We start from the raw sequence: 15,755 nt of genomic DNA, 5'->3' as shown, positions 1-15,755 counted from the left end.
GTCACAGGAGTAAAATATCAGAGAAGCCAGAGCTAGCTGCAGCCTCTTGTGGTGACTTCTGCTTCGTTCAGTTACCTTCAGTATCCAAAAATAGCCTCTTTGTCCTGCGTTGATGAGGTGGAGTCAGCATTTCTATTCTGGGTCTGCTTCCATAGTAAGACAAAGCCAGTGTGTGCTGCAGACAGACTCACTCCGCAGAGACAGGACTAAGCAGAATATTTATTCAGTGCTGTAGCGAGGAGCAAAACTTGTACAAACATCAACCCTTGGTGGCTGGCTCGGTTACAGTCCATGCATAGGGAGCCCAGAGCCAGAGCGGGCTGGGGTACTGCGTGCTAAACCCAGTGCAGGAGCAGCCCTCACAATACCTGAAAGACTTAAAAATAATTAAGGGGGTCAGGTTAGCGGGGATGTTGTTACAGACCAACATACAGCTGGACTTGCCGTACTCAAGAAGGAAAGTGCCCATGTACTTGGAGCCAAGAGTGGGCAGGACTCCTTCCTTCATGAGGAAGTCACTTCTGCTAGTGACAAATTAAACCCTGAGTACCGGGGCAGGGGTATTAAATGAACTTGTGTAGCTAGGGACAAGCAGCAAGTATGGACATTGATCTTCTGGACACATACCCCAGGAGCAGTTAAAACCCAGTGGTGCACTCTAGTTCAGAAACCTGCAGTTTAATAGGGATAAAGAAAGGCTCCAACTAGTTTGATTTTTGACCCTTAAAGCCTATCCAAGGGGCACAGAACTGCCACATGTGGCAGCCCTCCAGGACAGAGCAGAAGGAGTTTTTAAAGTCTTCTCTCCAGTCACACTTTATAGACATAGTGTTGTTTCCCATTTCAGAGGGACCCTCTGGCTATCTACAGTCAAATTATCTGTTGTTAAAAGTGACTGAGGAGCACCTGCAAAAGAAAGTTAAGAGCTGCAGGTCCCTGGTCTTGCAGAAGCCCAGGCCAAGTGGATTTAGGAGCTTAAGTTAACAAACAAACACAACAAAAACTATGGCTAATTGTTTTCAACACAAACCTGCTAACTTCCAAAAGCCTGTTCAGTTCAAAACACACTCACTGGAGAGGGAGCTCTGCTTATAATGACCCAAGTCCCAGGTACATACAGGTCTTGTATGCAATATGATGACACCCAAGGACCGCTCTAACCCAAGATGGATCAGCCTACATGGCAGTTCTGGGAAACGAGTCCAGCATTCTGGAGAGGAATGTCTTTTGATCTCTCCTTCAAGGATGTTCCTGGAGACTGTATGCACACCAAGAACTCCCAGCTCATCACAATGTGCATCATGCTCTATCAGTCAGACCCTGTGACACCCCCCACCCCATTAGCCATGACATGACTTGTCCTGTTGGGGAGCCATGAGAATGGACAATCTGTTTTAAAGGTATCAAGTACTACAATCATAGCCACTTTGTGCTATTTAGCAGCTTGGATCAGACAATGGGGCACAGACAGCAACAGAAGACACCACTCACTCCCCATGTACTGTAGTGTGGGAACAAAACACCTTGCCCTCCCCATTGCTAATCAGAGGATCCATTCTGCAGCTGGCTGCATTTCAAGCTAGATCCAAATGAAGACATTTACTAGCTGCCACAAACAGGTTCGCATTGCTTAGCTAGCTTCCAGGCATACACTCCCTACTTCCAGAGCCTTAGCTGTTCCAATCCCTCCAATCCAGTACCAGGGACCCAGTAATGCCCCTGCAGGGAGGTGAGCTGCCTCTTGATGGTCAGGGCAAAAGACACATTCATAAAACTCAGCTACATTAAAGAGTCCTGCTGTAAAGCAGCCCACCCTGGAAATGCCTGCCCATGCCCAAGTGCTCTGCAGCCAACTGCTCTCAGTGAGCCCAGCCCCATCCCAAACTCCCCTGGAACAGATCCAAGAAACAGCAGCCTCCGCCTGTGCTCTGCAGTAGCCAAAACCTGGCTGGAAGTAGCTGGAGCCAAGTAGCAGCACTTGTGAGAAGCTGAGGGGGAAAAAAAAACCCACACACACAGCCCTGCAGTGATCAGCCAAAGGCTACATCTGATCAGGCCCAACTCAGCCCCCAGGGCAGGGGCTCAATTTCAGGCCCGACTCACAGCCCCCAGGGCAGGGGCTCAATTATTAACAGAAGCAGATGGAGGGAATAGTTCCCCACCTGCCCTGGCTGAGGGGCTGTGCACAAGCAGCTCCTCTCCATTGTGCAGGGCCTGAGGCTCCCCTCTTCAAGAGCCCCACGAGGGCAGTGACTGGTGTGAGAAAGTCACAGGAGTGGATGCCTCATTTCAGCTCTTCTGGTTCAGGAGCCAGGAGAAGAGCAGCTTCCTGGGCCTGGGCTTCTTGGCCTGCTGGATGCGCACGGAACGGGGAGAGCGCCACACCTTGACGGTGGCATCGTCGCTGGCCGTCAGAAGCAGCTCCTGCTCCATGGGGCTGAATGCCACGGAGTTGACCACATCATCGTGCTGCAGCTTGGCCAGGCAGATGTTGTAGTGCCGGTCCCAGATGTAGCCATGACGATCCTCTGCCCCGCTGCATTGGGCAAGACACCAGTGAGAACCCAACTAGTTGGCTAGTGCCTGCTGTCAGCCTGCCCTACCCTATCAGTGTGCAAGCAGCTAGATTGAATGGAGGTGGGGAGAGGGGGAGGAAGGGGTAGGGAAAACCTTTTGCACAAGAGCACAGGGTCCTGTAGTCCAAGCACCCTCACAGTGGGCAGCTGCAGTTTCCTGTGGAGCCCAACCCAGTGCCCAAGTTGGAGCTGTAGCTGAGAACTGTTCCTGAGCCTCCAATGAGTCACCCCCCACCTTAGAGACTATTGCTGCAGTGACACCCAGGGAGTGGAGAACCTAAACCCATTTCCACACAGCGCTCCAGCAGCAAGCCACAGACCCAGAGCTACCAAGGGCAGAAAGCCAGGGCACTTCCCCCTCCCTGCCCACTTCAGGACCACAAGAGACCACTCCCCCCCACACCTGGCTACGAAGTCCCTGCTGACATCAAGGAAGATGAAGAAGCACTCGTCATTGGGGGTGTAGGCCCGGTGAGCCCGCAAGGCTCGCTTCACCTCCTTCATTGTCTTCATGTCAAACACATGCAGGTCGATCTCCTCTGCAATGGGGGGTGGCTGCATGGGGTCTGAGATGATGCAGTCCTGAGGCCAGGCCCGGCTGTTCACATACAGGTACCTGAGGAAGCAAGAGCAGAAGTCACCTGCCAGAGCCGTGCTGCCAGCAGCCCCTGTAACTCAGTGTGTTACTCCCTTATCTGGAGGAGCTGTTCCCATGAGAAGCCTTTTCCTGTTCTCTCCCATCTCTGGCACCAGGCTGAAGCAGTTGTGCTGGTACAAGACTGTCCAGGGAACAACTGACTCCCAGCCACAGCAAGCTGTTTCCATGGAGTTGTTTGGAATTTCAGCAGGACCCTTTGTAGCTGCACTCAGCTTGCTAAGGGCAAGTCTCACTTCCCCGGCCACAGTCTGGGGTCTTCCCAAGGTCAGGTAAGTGCATGTCGCTGGTGAATTCCCAGGGAAGTTCACAGGCATTGCAACCATCCACTCAGACACAGCTCTGCAGCTAGTGGAACTGACCCAGCTCCACTGGCAAAAGCTCCTCCCCACCTTGGGCAGCCCTTTTGCACTGTTGCTAAAATGGTCATCTCAGTGTAATCTAGACCCACTCCCATCCCCTCCAGCAAGACCCAACAATCCCAGCTACTTCCTCATAATGGCACTGAGGAGGAAGCAAGGCTATTCTAGTTAAGATGTCAAACCCAAGCTCCCACCTTCCTGACAACACCTGTTTTGAGGGCATGGGACAGGCTCCTTGAATGGTGCACATGCCCATGCTAGGTTCATTGCTCTGAGGCTGTGAGAGAAGTCTCCCTACAAGAGAAGAGCTCCTCACAGCCCTGCTCTGGCAGGCATGTCACAAGGGCGGTGCACATCTGCTTCTCTAGAAAGGAGAAACCCAGCCAACTGGTCATGGAGGATGAAAGAAAGGAAGTGAATTCTTTCCTCATCTCCAGCCTGGTAGCTACAGAAATTGGCCTGCCTTGACCACACAAGCCTAAAAGCCAGAGGTCAAGAGGACTTAGGGTCACTACAGAAATGGACCATGGCCCCTGGCTAAGGCTGCAGAAGCCAAAAGGCCAGGAACTTTTTATAGAACCCAAGCTCCAAATTGAGCAGAGCCAACTCACTCTTCAGGCAAGTGCGCCATGTCCCATACAGTCAGCTTCATGTCAGGGGCGTAGCAGGGTAAAGAAGAGAGCACCAAGGTCCCAGCTACGGCCTTCACATACCAGATTCCACGGCCAGGGGACAAATACCAACACATGGCTTGGAAGTGTTACAGGCCCACTGACAGACCACGCTAGGAAATCCCCAGCTGCCTGAAGAAAAGAATCTTGCAACACCTGATGTGACCCCTTGAACAAAGGTAAATCTGCTCTGTTCTGGGAGATTCAATCCCAATTCCAAGGCAGGGTAACTTCCTCCTGGAGGTGCTGTTCATTGGTGTGCAGCAGCCGAGGGCAGTTATTACCCATCTTTGCCCTGTCCCATGGCAGCCCTTGGTGTAGTCACAGCCAAAGGCTCTGCAGGGCTGGAAACCCTTCAGTGTTCTCACAGATAATAAGCTGGCAGCCAGGAGCGCAAAGCCAGTGATACTGCCCTAAAACCGTCTGGCACATGGCTGATGCTTGGCTCCACAGTGCCTTGCTTCTGGCTGTGCCCACCTGTGGTCAGGAGAGAGGCCCATGCCAATGATGTGCCCATGGATGTCAATGACATGATCCAGCGAGTCGAAGAATTCATCCGAACGTCTCTCCTCCCCCAGCACTGGCCCTGCTGTCGTCATCTGATGAGGCAAGATCTGCTTGATCCCTGGAGGGGGTAAGGGGTCAGGAGAGTCAGTCTGCTCTGAGAGGCATCTTGAAGGCAATGTGCAAAGCCCAAGTACTGCAGGGAAGACCCCAGGCTCTGCAGCAAGGGACCTCCTGCAAGCTCCTGACAGCAGGAAACTGACAAAACAAACTCACTTATGCACAAGGATTGGGGACAAAGGAGCTGGCACAGGACAGGGCTCTAGTCATAGTTTCGTATTTGGTAGGGTCAGAAGGGACCCGAGCAGGTCAAGTCCGACCCCCTGCCATGGCAGGAAAGAGTACTGGGGTCAAACGACCTCGGCAAGGTGTTCACCTATCCTCTTCTTGAAGACCCCCAGGGTAGGAGCCAGCACCACTTCGCTTGGAAGTTGGTTCCAGATCCTAGCTGCCCTGACCATGAAGTAGCGCTTTCTGTATCTAGCCTGAATCTACCCTTTGCCAGTTTGTGACCATTATTTCTAGTCATTCCTGGTACTGCTCGGGGGAAACAGGGACTCCCCCAGTGCCTGCTGGTCCCCTCTGACTAGCTTGTAAATGGCCACTAGATCCCCCCTCAGCCTTCTCTTGTGGAGGCTGAACAGGTTCAGGTCCCATAGCCTCTCCTCGTAGGGCCTGCCCTCCGGCCCCCTGATCACGTGAGTGGCCTCCTCTGGCCCCTCTCCATGTTGTCCACATCCCTCTTGAAGTGCGGTGCCCAGAACTGGACGCAGTACTCCAGCTGCGGCCTGACCAGTGCCGCATAGAGGGGGAGGATCACCTCCTTCGACCTGCTTGAGATGCATCTGTGGATGCATGACAAGGTGCGGTTGGCCTTCCTTGATCGCTTCCCCACACTGTCCGCCCATGTTCGTTTTGGCATCGATAATGACTCCAAGATCCTTTTCTGCCTCTGCAGTGACGAAAAGGGAGTTCCCCAGCCTGTAGGTATGGTGCTGTTTCTTCCTCCCCAGGTGCAGTACCCTGCACTTGTCAGTGTTGAATCCCATCCTGTTCTCATCTGCCCACCCCTGTAACCTGTCGAGGTCCGGTTGCAGCCTATTCCTCCCTTCTAGTGTGCTCACTTCTCCCCACATCTTAGTGTCATCTGCGAAGTTGAACAGGGTGCTTTTTACCCCCTCATCCAAGTCGCTGATGAAGATGTTGAACAGTGCAGGCCCAAGGACCGAGCCCTGGGACCCACTGCCCACGTCCCTCCAGGTCGAATAAGACCCATCCGCCACCACACTCTGGGTACGGCCCTCCAGCCAGTTAGTGAGCCAGTCTCCTACTTTTTTAATGAGAATGGGGTGAGAGACAGTGTCAAAGTCTTTCTGGACTTCAGGAAGGTCTATGTCCACTGCGACACTTGCATCCAGGGATTTTGTGACCTGGTCATAGAAGGCCACCAGGTTGGTCTGACAGGACCTGCCTCTAATGAAGCCATGTTGGTTGCCCCTAAGCATAGTCCCTGCTGGCCCCTCGCGGACATGCGCCAGGATAATTTTCTCAAAGAGTTTCCCTAGGACCAAGGTAAGACTGACTGGCCTATAGTTTCCTGGGTCCTCCTTCCTCCCTTTTTTGAAAATGGGAACCACACTGGCCCTTTCCCAGTCCTCTGGCACCACACCAGAGCACCATGAGTGCTCGTAAAGCTGTGCCAGGGGTCCTGCAATGACCTCAGCTAATTCCCTCAGGACTCTGGGGTGAAGACATCAGGACCAGCTGATTTAAGTACGTCCAGTCCCTCCAGAAGTTCCCCGACTAGGTCCTCACTGACCCTAGATCTGGGTGCGCCTCCCCTGGGCCCTATGGGGGTCCCGGTGGGGGGTGACCCGGTTCCTGCTCAGAAAAATGGAGGCAAAGAAATTGTTAAATAGGTTAGCTCTGCTGTCTGGTGTGACTACCAGATTCCCTAGTGTGTCTTACAGAGGCCCCCCCATTACCTGGTACCTTCTTTTTACCCATGCATTTAAAAAAGTCCTTAGCATATTCCTTGTGTCATCACTCCTTGGGTAGTTACTTGGGCATCCTTTTGACCAGGGATCTGGGCTAGGAAGGCAGCTTTGAGTACTGGTCCACTTCATTCTTCACTTCCAGTGAGATTCTGAAAGCAAACTCCACCCCTCTCCTCACTTCCCATGCTCTCCTGTCAGCCACCACTGTGACTACAAGTGCTAGCATGGAATGCTGGATCAATGAGGCACTGCCTAGTGGGATTTGTATTTAGTAATCCAGTGTACAGAGGCCCTCAGGGCATGCTGCATGACTATTTCATCAGCCACCACTGCAAGCTAGAAGGCTACTAGTCAGCATCTCCATCAGCACATGCCACATGCAGGCTGCATCTACATTCATGCAGTCACTGATGCACCCCCAAGCAAAAAAGTGGCAAAGCTAGGGCTGGCTGCAGGACTTGACTCTGCCCCTAGCATGCACCCTGCATAGGGTTCACCCACTGCTTCAAGCCCAAGATGACAGAGGACTTGGAAATGGATTGGTCTCAACTCTGTTCTACAGCTCTGGATGCTAGAGCCCTACATGACTACGCTCCCCTTGGTCAAGCCTTAGCCTGGAAGAGAAAGCAACTTTGGCTGGTGGCACATACATGGTGTTCTTGACCTCTGCATATGCAGTTTTCATTTGCTCAGACCTCCCACCGTATCTCCCTCCCTTCCAAGAAGTGAGGGCATAAGCCTTCACACAACCCACACACAGGACAACTGCTTCATGTCCAATCCAGTCAGTTTTGTTCCAGACCCAAGCCCAAAGTGATCAGAGCTGGAATCTCAGCAGCCTCTTCCCAGACACTAAGCCTAGAAAACCACAGCCCAAGCAGCAGTGTGGTAAAAAAGGGCACAAGAAAAGCTGTCTCACACCCTTAGCTACAGCTGCCCCCCCACCCCAACAGAAACCCATGGTAGGAACAAGAAGAGCAAGCCTATCTGCCCCTAGAACTGCAGCTGGCCTACAGCAGGGCAGTGACCAAACAGGAAGGCAACTTGCAGAGCCAGTATGGCAGATTTTGGAGCCTGGGTGTGGGAGAAGCGAGTGCTGGAATGCGTAGCCCAAGGCAAAGCCACCATGCCAGGGCTTACCAATCTGGTGTGGCGAGTAAGTGAGGCATCCTGTGGTGAAGATCAGGTATTTCTTTTTGCTGTGGCCATCGGTGGGGACCAAGTTCAGTTCAGGTGGCTTTGTCCTGTTCCTTGCAAGCAGCTCAGCCACTTTTGTCTCCAGCTCTTTTTCAGTCATGAGGGGTCTCACACGACCTTCCATGATGTCGTCCAGGAACTGCTGTAGCCCACCCCCTGCTGTCACACTCCCATCCTCTGGGGATTCCTGCGCTGCCAGCTCTGATGTCAAGTTCTGTTTGGGTTTTGCCTCCTCTTCCTCACTGTCACTGCCAAGGTCAAAGACCTGGCAAGGGGAGGTAGAAGCAGCAGCTAACTGCTCCCCATAGTCCAGGAGCAGGTCAGGGGAGTCATACCGGCTGCAGTCTGCCACCATCACCGTCCGGATAGTGCTGGCATTTAAGTTCTGGATTTTAAACAGTCTCTTCACTACATTTACGTTCTCAGACTCTATGCCCTAAGAACAGAGCAGAGAGGTGAAATTAGAGAGCAGGACAGGGCTTAAGATCAATGCCCAAAATCATAGAAAATGAGGGTTGGAAGGGACTTCAGGAAGACATCTAGTTCAACCCCCTGCTCAAAGCAGGACCATCCCCAACTAGGTCATTCCCGCCAGGGCTTTGTCGAGCCAGGTCTTAAAAACCTTTGACGATGAAGATTCCACCACCTCTCTGGGGAACCTGTTCCAGTGCTTCACCACCCTCCTAGTGAGAAAGTTTTTCCTGATATCTAACCTAAATGTCCCTTGCTGCAACTTGAGACCATTGCCCTACCCTCTTACAGCAGGAGACTCCTCAGCTCCTCTTTCCAGAGCTCCTTCCTGCTGTAGGTGCCAAGAAGGAGCCCTGGCTGAGGCCCACAGCCAGAGACTCAGGGTCTCTAATGCAGTGGGTCCAGCTGAGGGTGGGGGAAGCACCCAGATTAAGTGGCCTCGAGCTGGTTGAGGCCGCACCTGGAACGCGTTGTTCAGCCACAGTACAGAGCAGGAGGTGATGTGCCCGATCCGGTGCAGGTTGCCAGAAATCAGGTTGGTTTCATTCAGCCAGCAGCCAAACACGTCGTAGGGTTTGTTTCTCACCCTAGAGAGGAGTAAGAAGTTTTCTGGAAGGGAGGAAAAAAAAAAAAAAAAAAAGTGGGGAAATGAACTGTGCCATTGAGCCTGCTCCAGCAAAAGGACAAGACTCAGGCATGAAATCTAGTCAGAGGCCTGGCTGGTCACTGAAGTAGCTGGACATGGATGGTCTCTCGCAGCTGGCTAGGAGTGGTCACAACCATCGTTCTCTGTCTTTCAGTGATGTTACTACTTACTCAAACTAGTTCTCTGTGCCTCAGAGGCCCCCACCCTTTCACTGTACCATAAGCTCCATTAGTAGAAGACACCACACATCAATATATCCAGCCCTACAAGAAGCCTCTACTTGGGTAGGGAGCCCAGGCCATAGACCACAGGAGAGAATGAAGCTCAGGGTAGGCGGAGTCCTAGGAAGGTGAGGGGGTATGGAAAACAGGTCAAACATACATACACATTCCAGCAGAGCTGTAAGTGCTCTCAGGAACGGGCCAACCAGCACTGCAGGTCAGGGGCATGAGTGCACCAGCTCAGTTGTGTGACAAAGCTCCCCCACTGCTCACACACAGGCTAGCTTCCGCTATCAAGCCCATTGCTTTCCATCAGCACTAGAACAGCGGAAGTGAAATGTAGAGACATCAGTGGCTCTTTCGGAGGTGATTACAACTAAGTGTCATGAGCTACATTTTTAGCTCAGTTACTGTTCAGTCCAGGCAGGCTCAGCTCTTGACTGCACTTCCTGATCTACTGAGGAAGGGTTCAAGCTTATCTGCCTTTTACAGATGGCAGAAACAAGCACAGAAAGGAAAGGCCACATGTTCAGGTTCTCACAAAACCCAGCACACCAGCTCTTGGACCAGTGTCCCATCCACTGGCTCCGAAACCATTCCATCCCATCATGTCAAGGAAGATCCAGGATGGAAGGAGCCTTACCCATACTGATGACAGCAATCTCTCCAGATGAGGAATTGTGAGGCCCCACAAAGACACCTGACACCAAGAGAAGGGAGTCGTCTGAATTGAACTGGGAAAACTGTGTGTAGCTCCAATTGTATGGCCTCATGTTGGAGCTGTGCAGCAAGGAGATGTCCAGCTCATTGTTCCAGATCTGAAAACAGATGGGACAGAGGAAGGCTGTCAAAAGGTCCAGCAATACCAAGAGCATCTACCATTAGCAAGACAAAATTCACAGGGCATCAGCCAGGCAGCTTGGAGGCCAGTGGACAGAAATCCACCAGTACTGACTTTTCTGCCTGGAGCCTGTTCAGAGGAGAATTGGAGGGGTTTACAAAGCAGCCCACTGAAAAATTCTTGGATGAATCCAATACCATGCTGCAGTGCTCAGAAAAATGCCCTTGCTACTGCTGCTCTGGTCACTCTGCTTTACAGTACCAAAAATGGCTGCACACAGTAATTACTCACCCAAGAGGCTATTTTTGCAGCAAGGGTTACTTATTGGACAGGAGGACAGGTCCTGTCAGCTTACAACTGCACAGTACCCAGAACAAAAAGATGGGGGGGGGGGCTCAAGGCACTGACATTGTAGTAGCTAACTCGGGGCTGCTGACTTGGTACAAAGGCCCTGAAGGCTACAAGGGGAAGGCACTACAATTCAAAGGCAATTCCATGGCTTCAGAGAGCACAACGGGAAGTGAAAGCCTGGGAAAGGAAGATTAGGCTCCTTGCAAAATGCCTCCATCCCTACCATGCAGGGGGCATATTCAGCAAACAGGCTAAAGCTTAAGAATTCTGTCCCACTCCCACTGCCCCACCCCACCCCCAGACTGATCTCCCCTCAGGCTGGCCTGCACGTCAGCCTTGCTGCCACACAGCCTGTGCCTGTTTTCCAACAGGAAGATGCCGTCCCTTAACCGAAGGCACCAAAATAAGAGCTGCTCGGGCAGCAGCTGTGCAGAAGTGTCTCTCATGTCGGGTTCCCAGAGCAGAGTGGAGAGGGGACAGAGATTATCCCAGGGTCTAGCAAGCCAGCAGTGGAGCAGGGAGTAACACACAAGCATCCCAACTCCTAGACTCTAGGAGCTGGGATGTGGGGGAAGAGGAGGGGAATAGCAGGCTTGGTTGCTCTCCACATTTTGTTGGTTTTTCTGTTCTTCTACTGTCTGCCCAGCCCCAATACAGAACCTGGGAAGAGCCGGCTTGGGCCACAGATATCAGATCGGATATTGTACTGCAAAGTCACGTCCCCAGCCCTTATGCAATCCTCCCCACAGGCCACAGCTCATCCACACCCACTCCAGAATATGCCCGCCCCAGTCCAGTCACACGCAAGTTATACTCCTCCACATTACATACATTAAATCAGGGGTGGGCAAAATGTGGCCCATGAGCTGGATGTGGCCCACAAGGCCATTTTTTCCAGCCCAAGGGGACCAAAAAAAAAAAATTAGAAAATTAATACTTATCTGCCCCTGGCTGTCTGGCATGCAGCCCTCAATGGCTTGCTAAAACTCAGTAAGCGCCCTCTGTCTGAAATAATTACCTGCCCCTGAAATGCATCAAACCCCCCAAAAGGAAAGGGGCTTGTTGAATGAGCCCAGAGTCTATTATAATGACTAGCTGCTCAGAGAGGCCAAACCAATTAGCTCTGGAACCCACAGCCCCATATATTCAGAGCCCCGTGACTTCTATACCTCTCCTGTGTTTTATGGATGCTAAGACGTCTCAGCTGCAGCATCCCCTCCTCCACAGCGCCTGATCCAAAGGCCTCACTATACTAACCAAATCAGATCAGCTCCCAGCAAAGGAAAGGGAGGAGGAGAAGGAAGAGGAAGATCAGGGTATGACAGCTTGACAGAAGTTTATACAACTGGAGTCAAAGCTTGAGCCTACCTCACTTGGTCCAAGCGAACAAACAAATCATCCAGCACAAGAGCCAGCTATTCCTTTACCTTAACAGTGCAGTCCTTGGAGCAGGTTGCAAACAGGTAGCCAGAATGGGAGAAGCTGAGGTGCAAGACCTGGTCACTGTGCTCCTTGAGGGTCTGTACTTCAACACATGGGATAGTGTCATAGAGTCTCTGGAACTCATCGTACCAGGAAACAGCGGCTGCAACACACAAGCCAAGACATTTGGGACTTGGAAGGTGGCAAGGAGGGGATGGGGGTTAGCCACAGGCAGAAGCCATGGAGCTGGGTGGCTTTGCCTGTAGCAGTTACAGCGCACAATTAAAGATACCAGACCTGGGTGCCGCGGCACTTCCCGAGAAATCCGGTAGTATCGATAAAACAGTTCCTTCCACAAGAATTCATCCCGGGCCACTGCATGCCACTGCCGACACACCAGCGTTGCTGAGAGCACGTCTACATGGTCCAGGTAAAGGAAGATCTCATAGAGGATGCTGTCAGGGAGAAGGGGATTACCCCCAACATCCATAGTGTCATTCTGTCACCAAAGGACTCTGGAGAGACATAGGAATACAGTTAGTTTCTACCCACCTGCCCAGCATGTCACTAAGGAGACACTTGTCCAGAACAGGGAGGCTGCCACGCCTGAGCAAGTGCGGTCACAGGCAAAGCAAGCAATCGCGGCTTCTCACAGGCAGAGGCAAATACATGCGCCCACTTTAAACAGTCATGTTTCCAATTGTAAACACTTGTCAGGAAAACAGTGTTGGTGGGCTGGGGAGGGCAGTTTTAAATTAAACCCAAGAGAAAGCAGTTTTCTCTTTGCTTGCCCTCATGCAGGTGAAGCTTTTTCGAAATAAAGAAGAAAGTTCACTCGTGGCAGCCCCCATGGTCCTGTGTCTGGAGACATACAAAGACAAAGCATTGGGCATGTGCCTGACTTTAGTCCTGTGCACAGTGACCCCAGTGCAGGTCACTAGCAGGACTTGAAAGTAAGACCTTCAGCATGAAAACACTGAGTTGAACCACAGGAGCCAAGCTGAGCGCCGTCAAGCACGGATCTGAACAAAGGGTGCAGACAGAGGCAGCGCTGATGCCTAGATGGAGCTGCTTAGTGGAGCGGTTTGGTGGGTCTGCTCCTGCAGCCAGATCCTCATAACTCTAAAGCCGTCTTGCTGAGTTAACATTACAATGACACTGACCGCTTGCAGCTCCTGTAGTGACAGAGCATAGCAGCTCACATGCACCCCCAGCAATAGTTCCCCCAGCAATAGTTCCCCCTTCCCTTTTAAATCAGCAGAAAGTTAATTGGCTAATTTGGCTGTGGACTGCTTCAACACCAGCTAGCTGCACAGTGTGCAGACCAGGCACAGGGGAGCACGTACAGAGCAAGCTTACTACGCTGTCGCTTTCCCTGGCGAGCGAGAGAGGTCTGTGCCCTGACACTGAGCAGCGAGTCTTGCTGTCAGCCCGCAGCAGCGCTGGCTACGGACTTGGCACCCAGACTCCAGCACAGCTCAGACGTTTGGGATGCATTTGCTCTGCCAGGAGGCAAGGAGCACGTGCTGCATTTATGAAATGCGCTATGTGTCTCGAGACCCACGGAGAAAGCGCCCGAGACAACTGCTGCTGCTCAACGCACTGACTCTTTTGCTCCAACTCTAAGAGGTGAACCTCAGGGGTGCCAGCGCAAGGCTGACAGGGGCGTAGAGCAGCCGGGACCCCAGCGAGGCCGTTCGTGTCGCCCAGAGTCCTGGGGAAGCAGCAGTAAGTTCTGGGCCCGCCGCCGGGGCACGGGTCAGCCCTCAAGGTCAGCGCCCGGCACCTGCAGCGCATCACACGTGGGCACAGCCATCCCGCCGCTCGCCCTGGGCGCCACGGACACACGGTCAGTTGCTTGCCCCCACCCCGCGGGGCAGTTTCTATCCACGTAACGGACAACACGGTCGCACATGACAGGGACCAGGCTGATACTGGACAGCAGTGGAGGACAACCGGCTGCACCCACAGCTTCCCTGAGCGCCACCGCGACGCCTGCCCCTGCCCCTGCCCCTGCCCTGGTCTGCTGTTCTGCTTTCTGCCCCTACCCCGCCCCTGTCTGGCCAGCCGCTCCTGTCCCATTCGCCGCTCTGCTTTCCGCTCCCTCCCCGGCCTGCCCCGCGCCCAGCAAGCGGCCGCCGCGGGCAGGCACCTGCAGGAGACCGGGCTCCGGGCGGCCGCGCCCTCGGGGGCCGGAGCCGGCGCGAGGGGCAGGGAGGCGCACCGGGGTGCTCGGAGCCGGCGCCGCGTCTACACTAAGGTCCCGGCTGGCGCCGCCCCCACGCGGCCTGGACCATCTCAACCGGGGGTCGGGGGACAACCCAGTGCGCCGCCCTCGCCCCGATGGTACCGGCCGCCCCCCGCGAGACCTTCTCCCCTCCTGCTTCTGCGCTCCGCCACACGCCGCTTCCGGCCCCTCCCACCGCACTTCCGCTCCGGCCTGTGTGGGCCGCTCTAGCCCCTCTCCGTGCTCCGCAGCCACGCCCCCTTTCTCAGGCTGGGCGGCTCCATCCCAGAGCGCCGCCCGGCCAGGCCTGGCGGGTAGAGTTCGGCATCATCCATCGCCCCAGGCCGTGCCACGTGTTCCTGCCCCTCTGCGGGAGGTGTCGCGCCAGGGGGGCGCCAAGCGCCGAGGACGGGCTGCCCAGTGGCCAGCACCTAACACCCGGTGCTCAGCACCCACTACCCAACATTAAGCCAGCCCTAGAGCTGCTGTGTTGGGCTGCCCCCATAGGTGATGCTTTATGCAAATGAGACCTCGGTATGCAAAATACTTTGCACTGATTAGCTGGGAGCTAAACATGATCCTTTCTGGAGCTCCACGCCATGGCAGGGAGGACCAGGCTGGCGCCCAGCGGCAAAGCAAAGGCCCTGCTCGTTGCCGCTGCACCAGCGCTAGGAGCCATCAGGAGCAGGCCGGGCTCAGGGAGCTGCAGGATGTAGCCCAGCCCTGCCCAGACTATGGGGCTGCACCTGGATCCGTGACAGCCCTTCCGCTTGCTGGCGTTAACAGCAGTTGAGCATTTGCCTGTGGTGTCTGCTACACGTTACAGCTGTGACACGATCAGGTGAATCGTGTCATAGGTTTAGACCAGCCGCACACGTAAAGCGATCCTTGCACCATAAAAATAACTCCAGCTCCAAAAGAGGCAACCACCTATAGAGTCAGTGCTTGAAACGGCAGCAGCTCCATCCATTGCTGGTCTCCATCCAGCTTTCATTCAAGCCTGTGTCAGGACCCCAGCAATCAGCTGGGTCATAGGAGACAGGGAGTTGAATCACTTCTCCACAGGGTGCTTGTTTCCCCTGCCATCCTTTGTGGGGTGGCCTGTAAGCTCTTTGGAGTGGAGACTGACTCTGTGCAGTGCCCTGCGCTGTGGGACATGGATCTCAAGTGCGAGCCTCTCCAAGCTTATGCAATGACAGAAAATGGTGAGCTCTGCTCTAGCCCTCAACCATTGCATCCCCCAGCCTGGAAAGATGTGCCACAGCCACAGTAATCACTCCACCTGGCTCACTGGGGTGAGAAAAGTTTTGCTCCTAATCCCACACTCTTCTTCCTAGCTTAAGATTCTGCAGAACACCCCCACCCCCATCACCGTGGCCCAGGATTGATCCTCCCACTCATGCTCCATTAGGGCATAGATATTTCATAGTTTCTAGGGGCGGAAGGGACCTAAGCAGGTCATCAAGTCTGACCCCTGCCATGGGCAGGAAAGGATGCTGGGGTCAAATGACCCCGGCAAGGTATCTATCTAGCCTCCTTTTGAAGACCCACAGG

General features: G+C 53.7%; 1 protein-coding gene across 3 annotated transcripts; it reads right to left on the bottom strand.

Moving 5' to 3' along the window:
- Nucleotides 1-207: 207 nt before the first annotated feature.
- On the bottom strand, nucleotides 208-14,457 carry FBXW5 (F-box and WD repeat domain containing 5). 3 transcript variants are annotated; one of them, XM_090022436.1, is made up of 9 exons: nucleotides 14,344-14,457; nucleotides 12,272-12,489; nucleotides 11,980-12,137; nucleotides 10,004-10,178; nucleotides 8,954-9,102; nucleotides 7,966-8,458; nucleotides 4,742-4,889; nucleotides 2,980-3,192; nucleotides 208-2,536 (listed from the first exon to the last, which is right to left on the bottom strand). In XM_090022436.1, exons 2-9 carry the CDS (start codon nucleotides 12,462-12,464, stop codon nucleotides 2,290-2,292), a joined length of 1,776 nt encoding a protein of 591 aa, XP_089878562.1. In that variant the 5' UTR covers nucleotides 12,465-12,489; nucleotides 14,344-14,457; the 3' UTR covers nucleotides 208-2,289. The 3 variants fall into 3 exon arrangements, with proteins under 3 accessions (XP_089878562.1, XP_089878560.1, XP_089878561.1); XM_090022434.1 differs by having other exon boundaries at nucleotides 14,127-14,405; XM_090022435.1 differs by having other exon boundaries at nucleotides 14,199-14,405.
- Between the last annotated feature and the right edge of the window lie 1,298 nt (nucleotides 14,458-15,755).

The sequence above is a fragment of the Crocodylus siamensis genome, chromosome 11 (assembly GCF_052110815.1).
Source record: "Crocodylus siamensis isolate JL-2025a chromosome 11, ASM5211081v1, whole genome shotgun sequence".
NCBI lineage: Eukaryota > Metazoa > Chordata > Crocodylia > Crocodylidae > Crocodylus > Crocodylus siamensis.
This window is presented reverse-complemented; position numbering and strand designations above follow the sequence as displayed.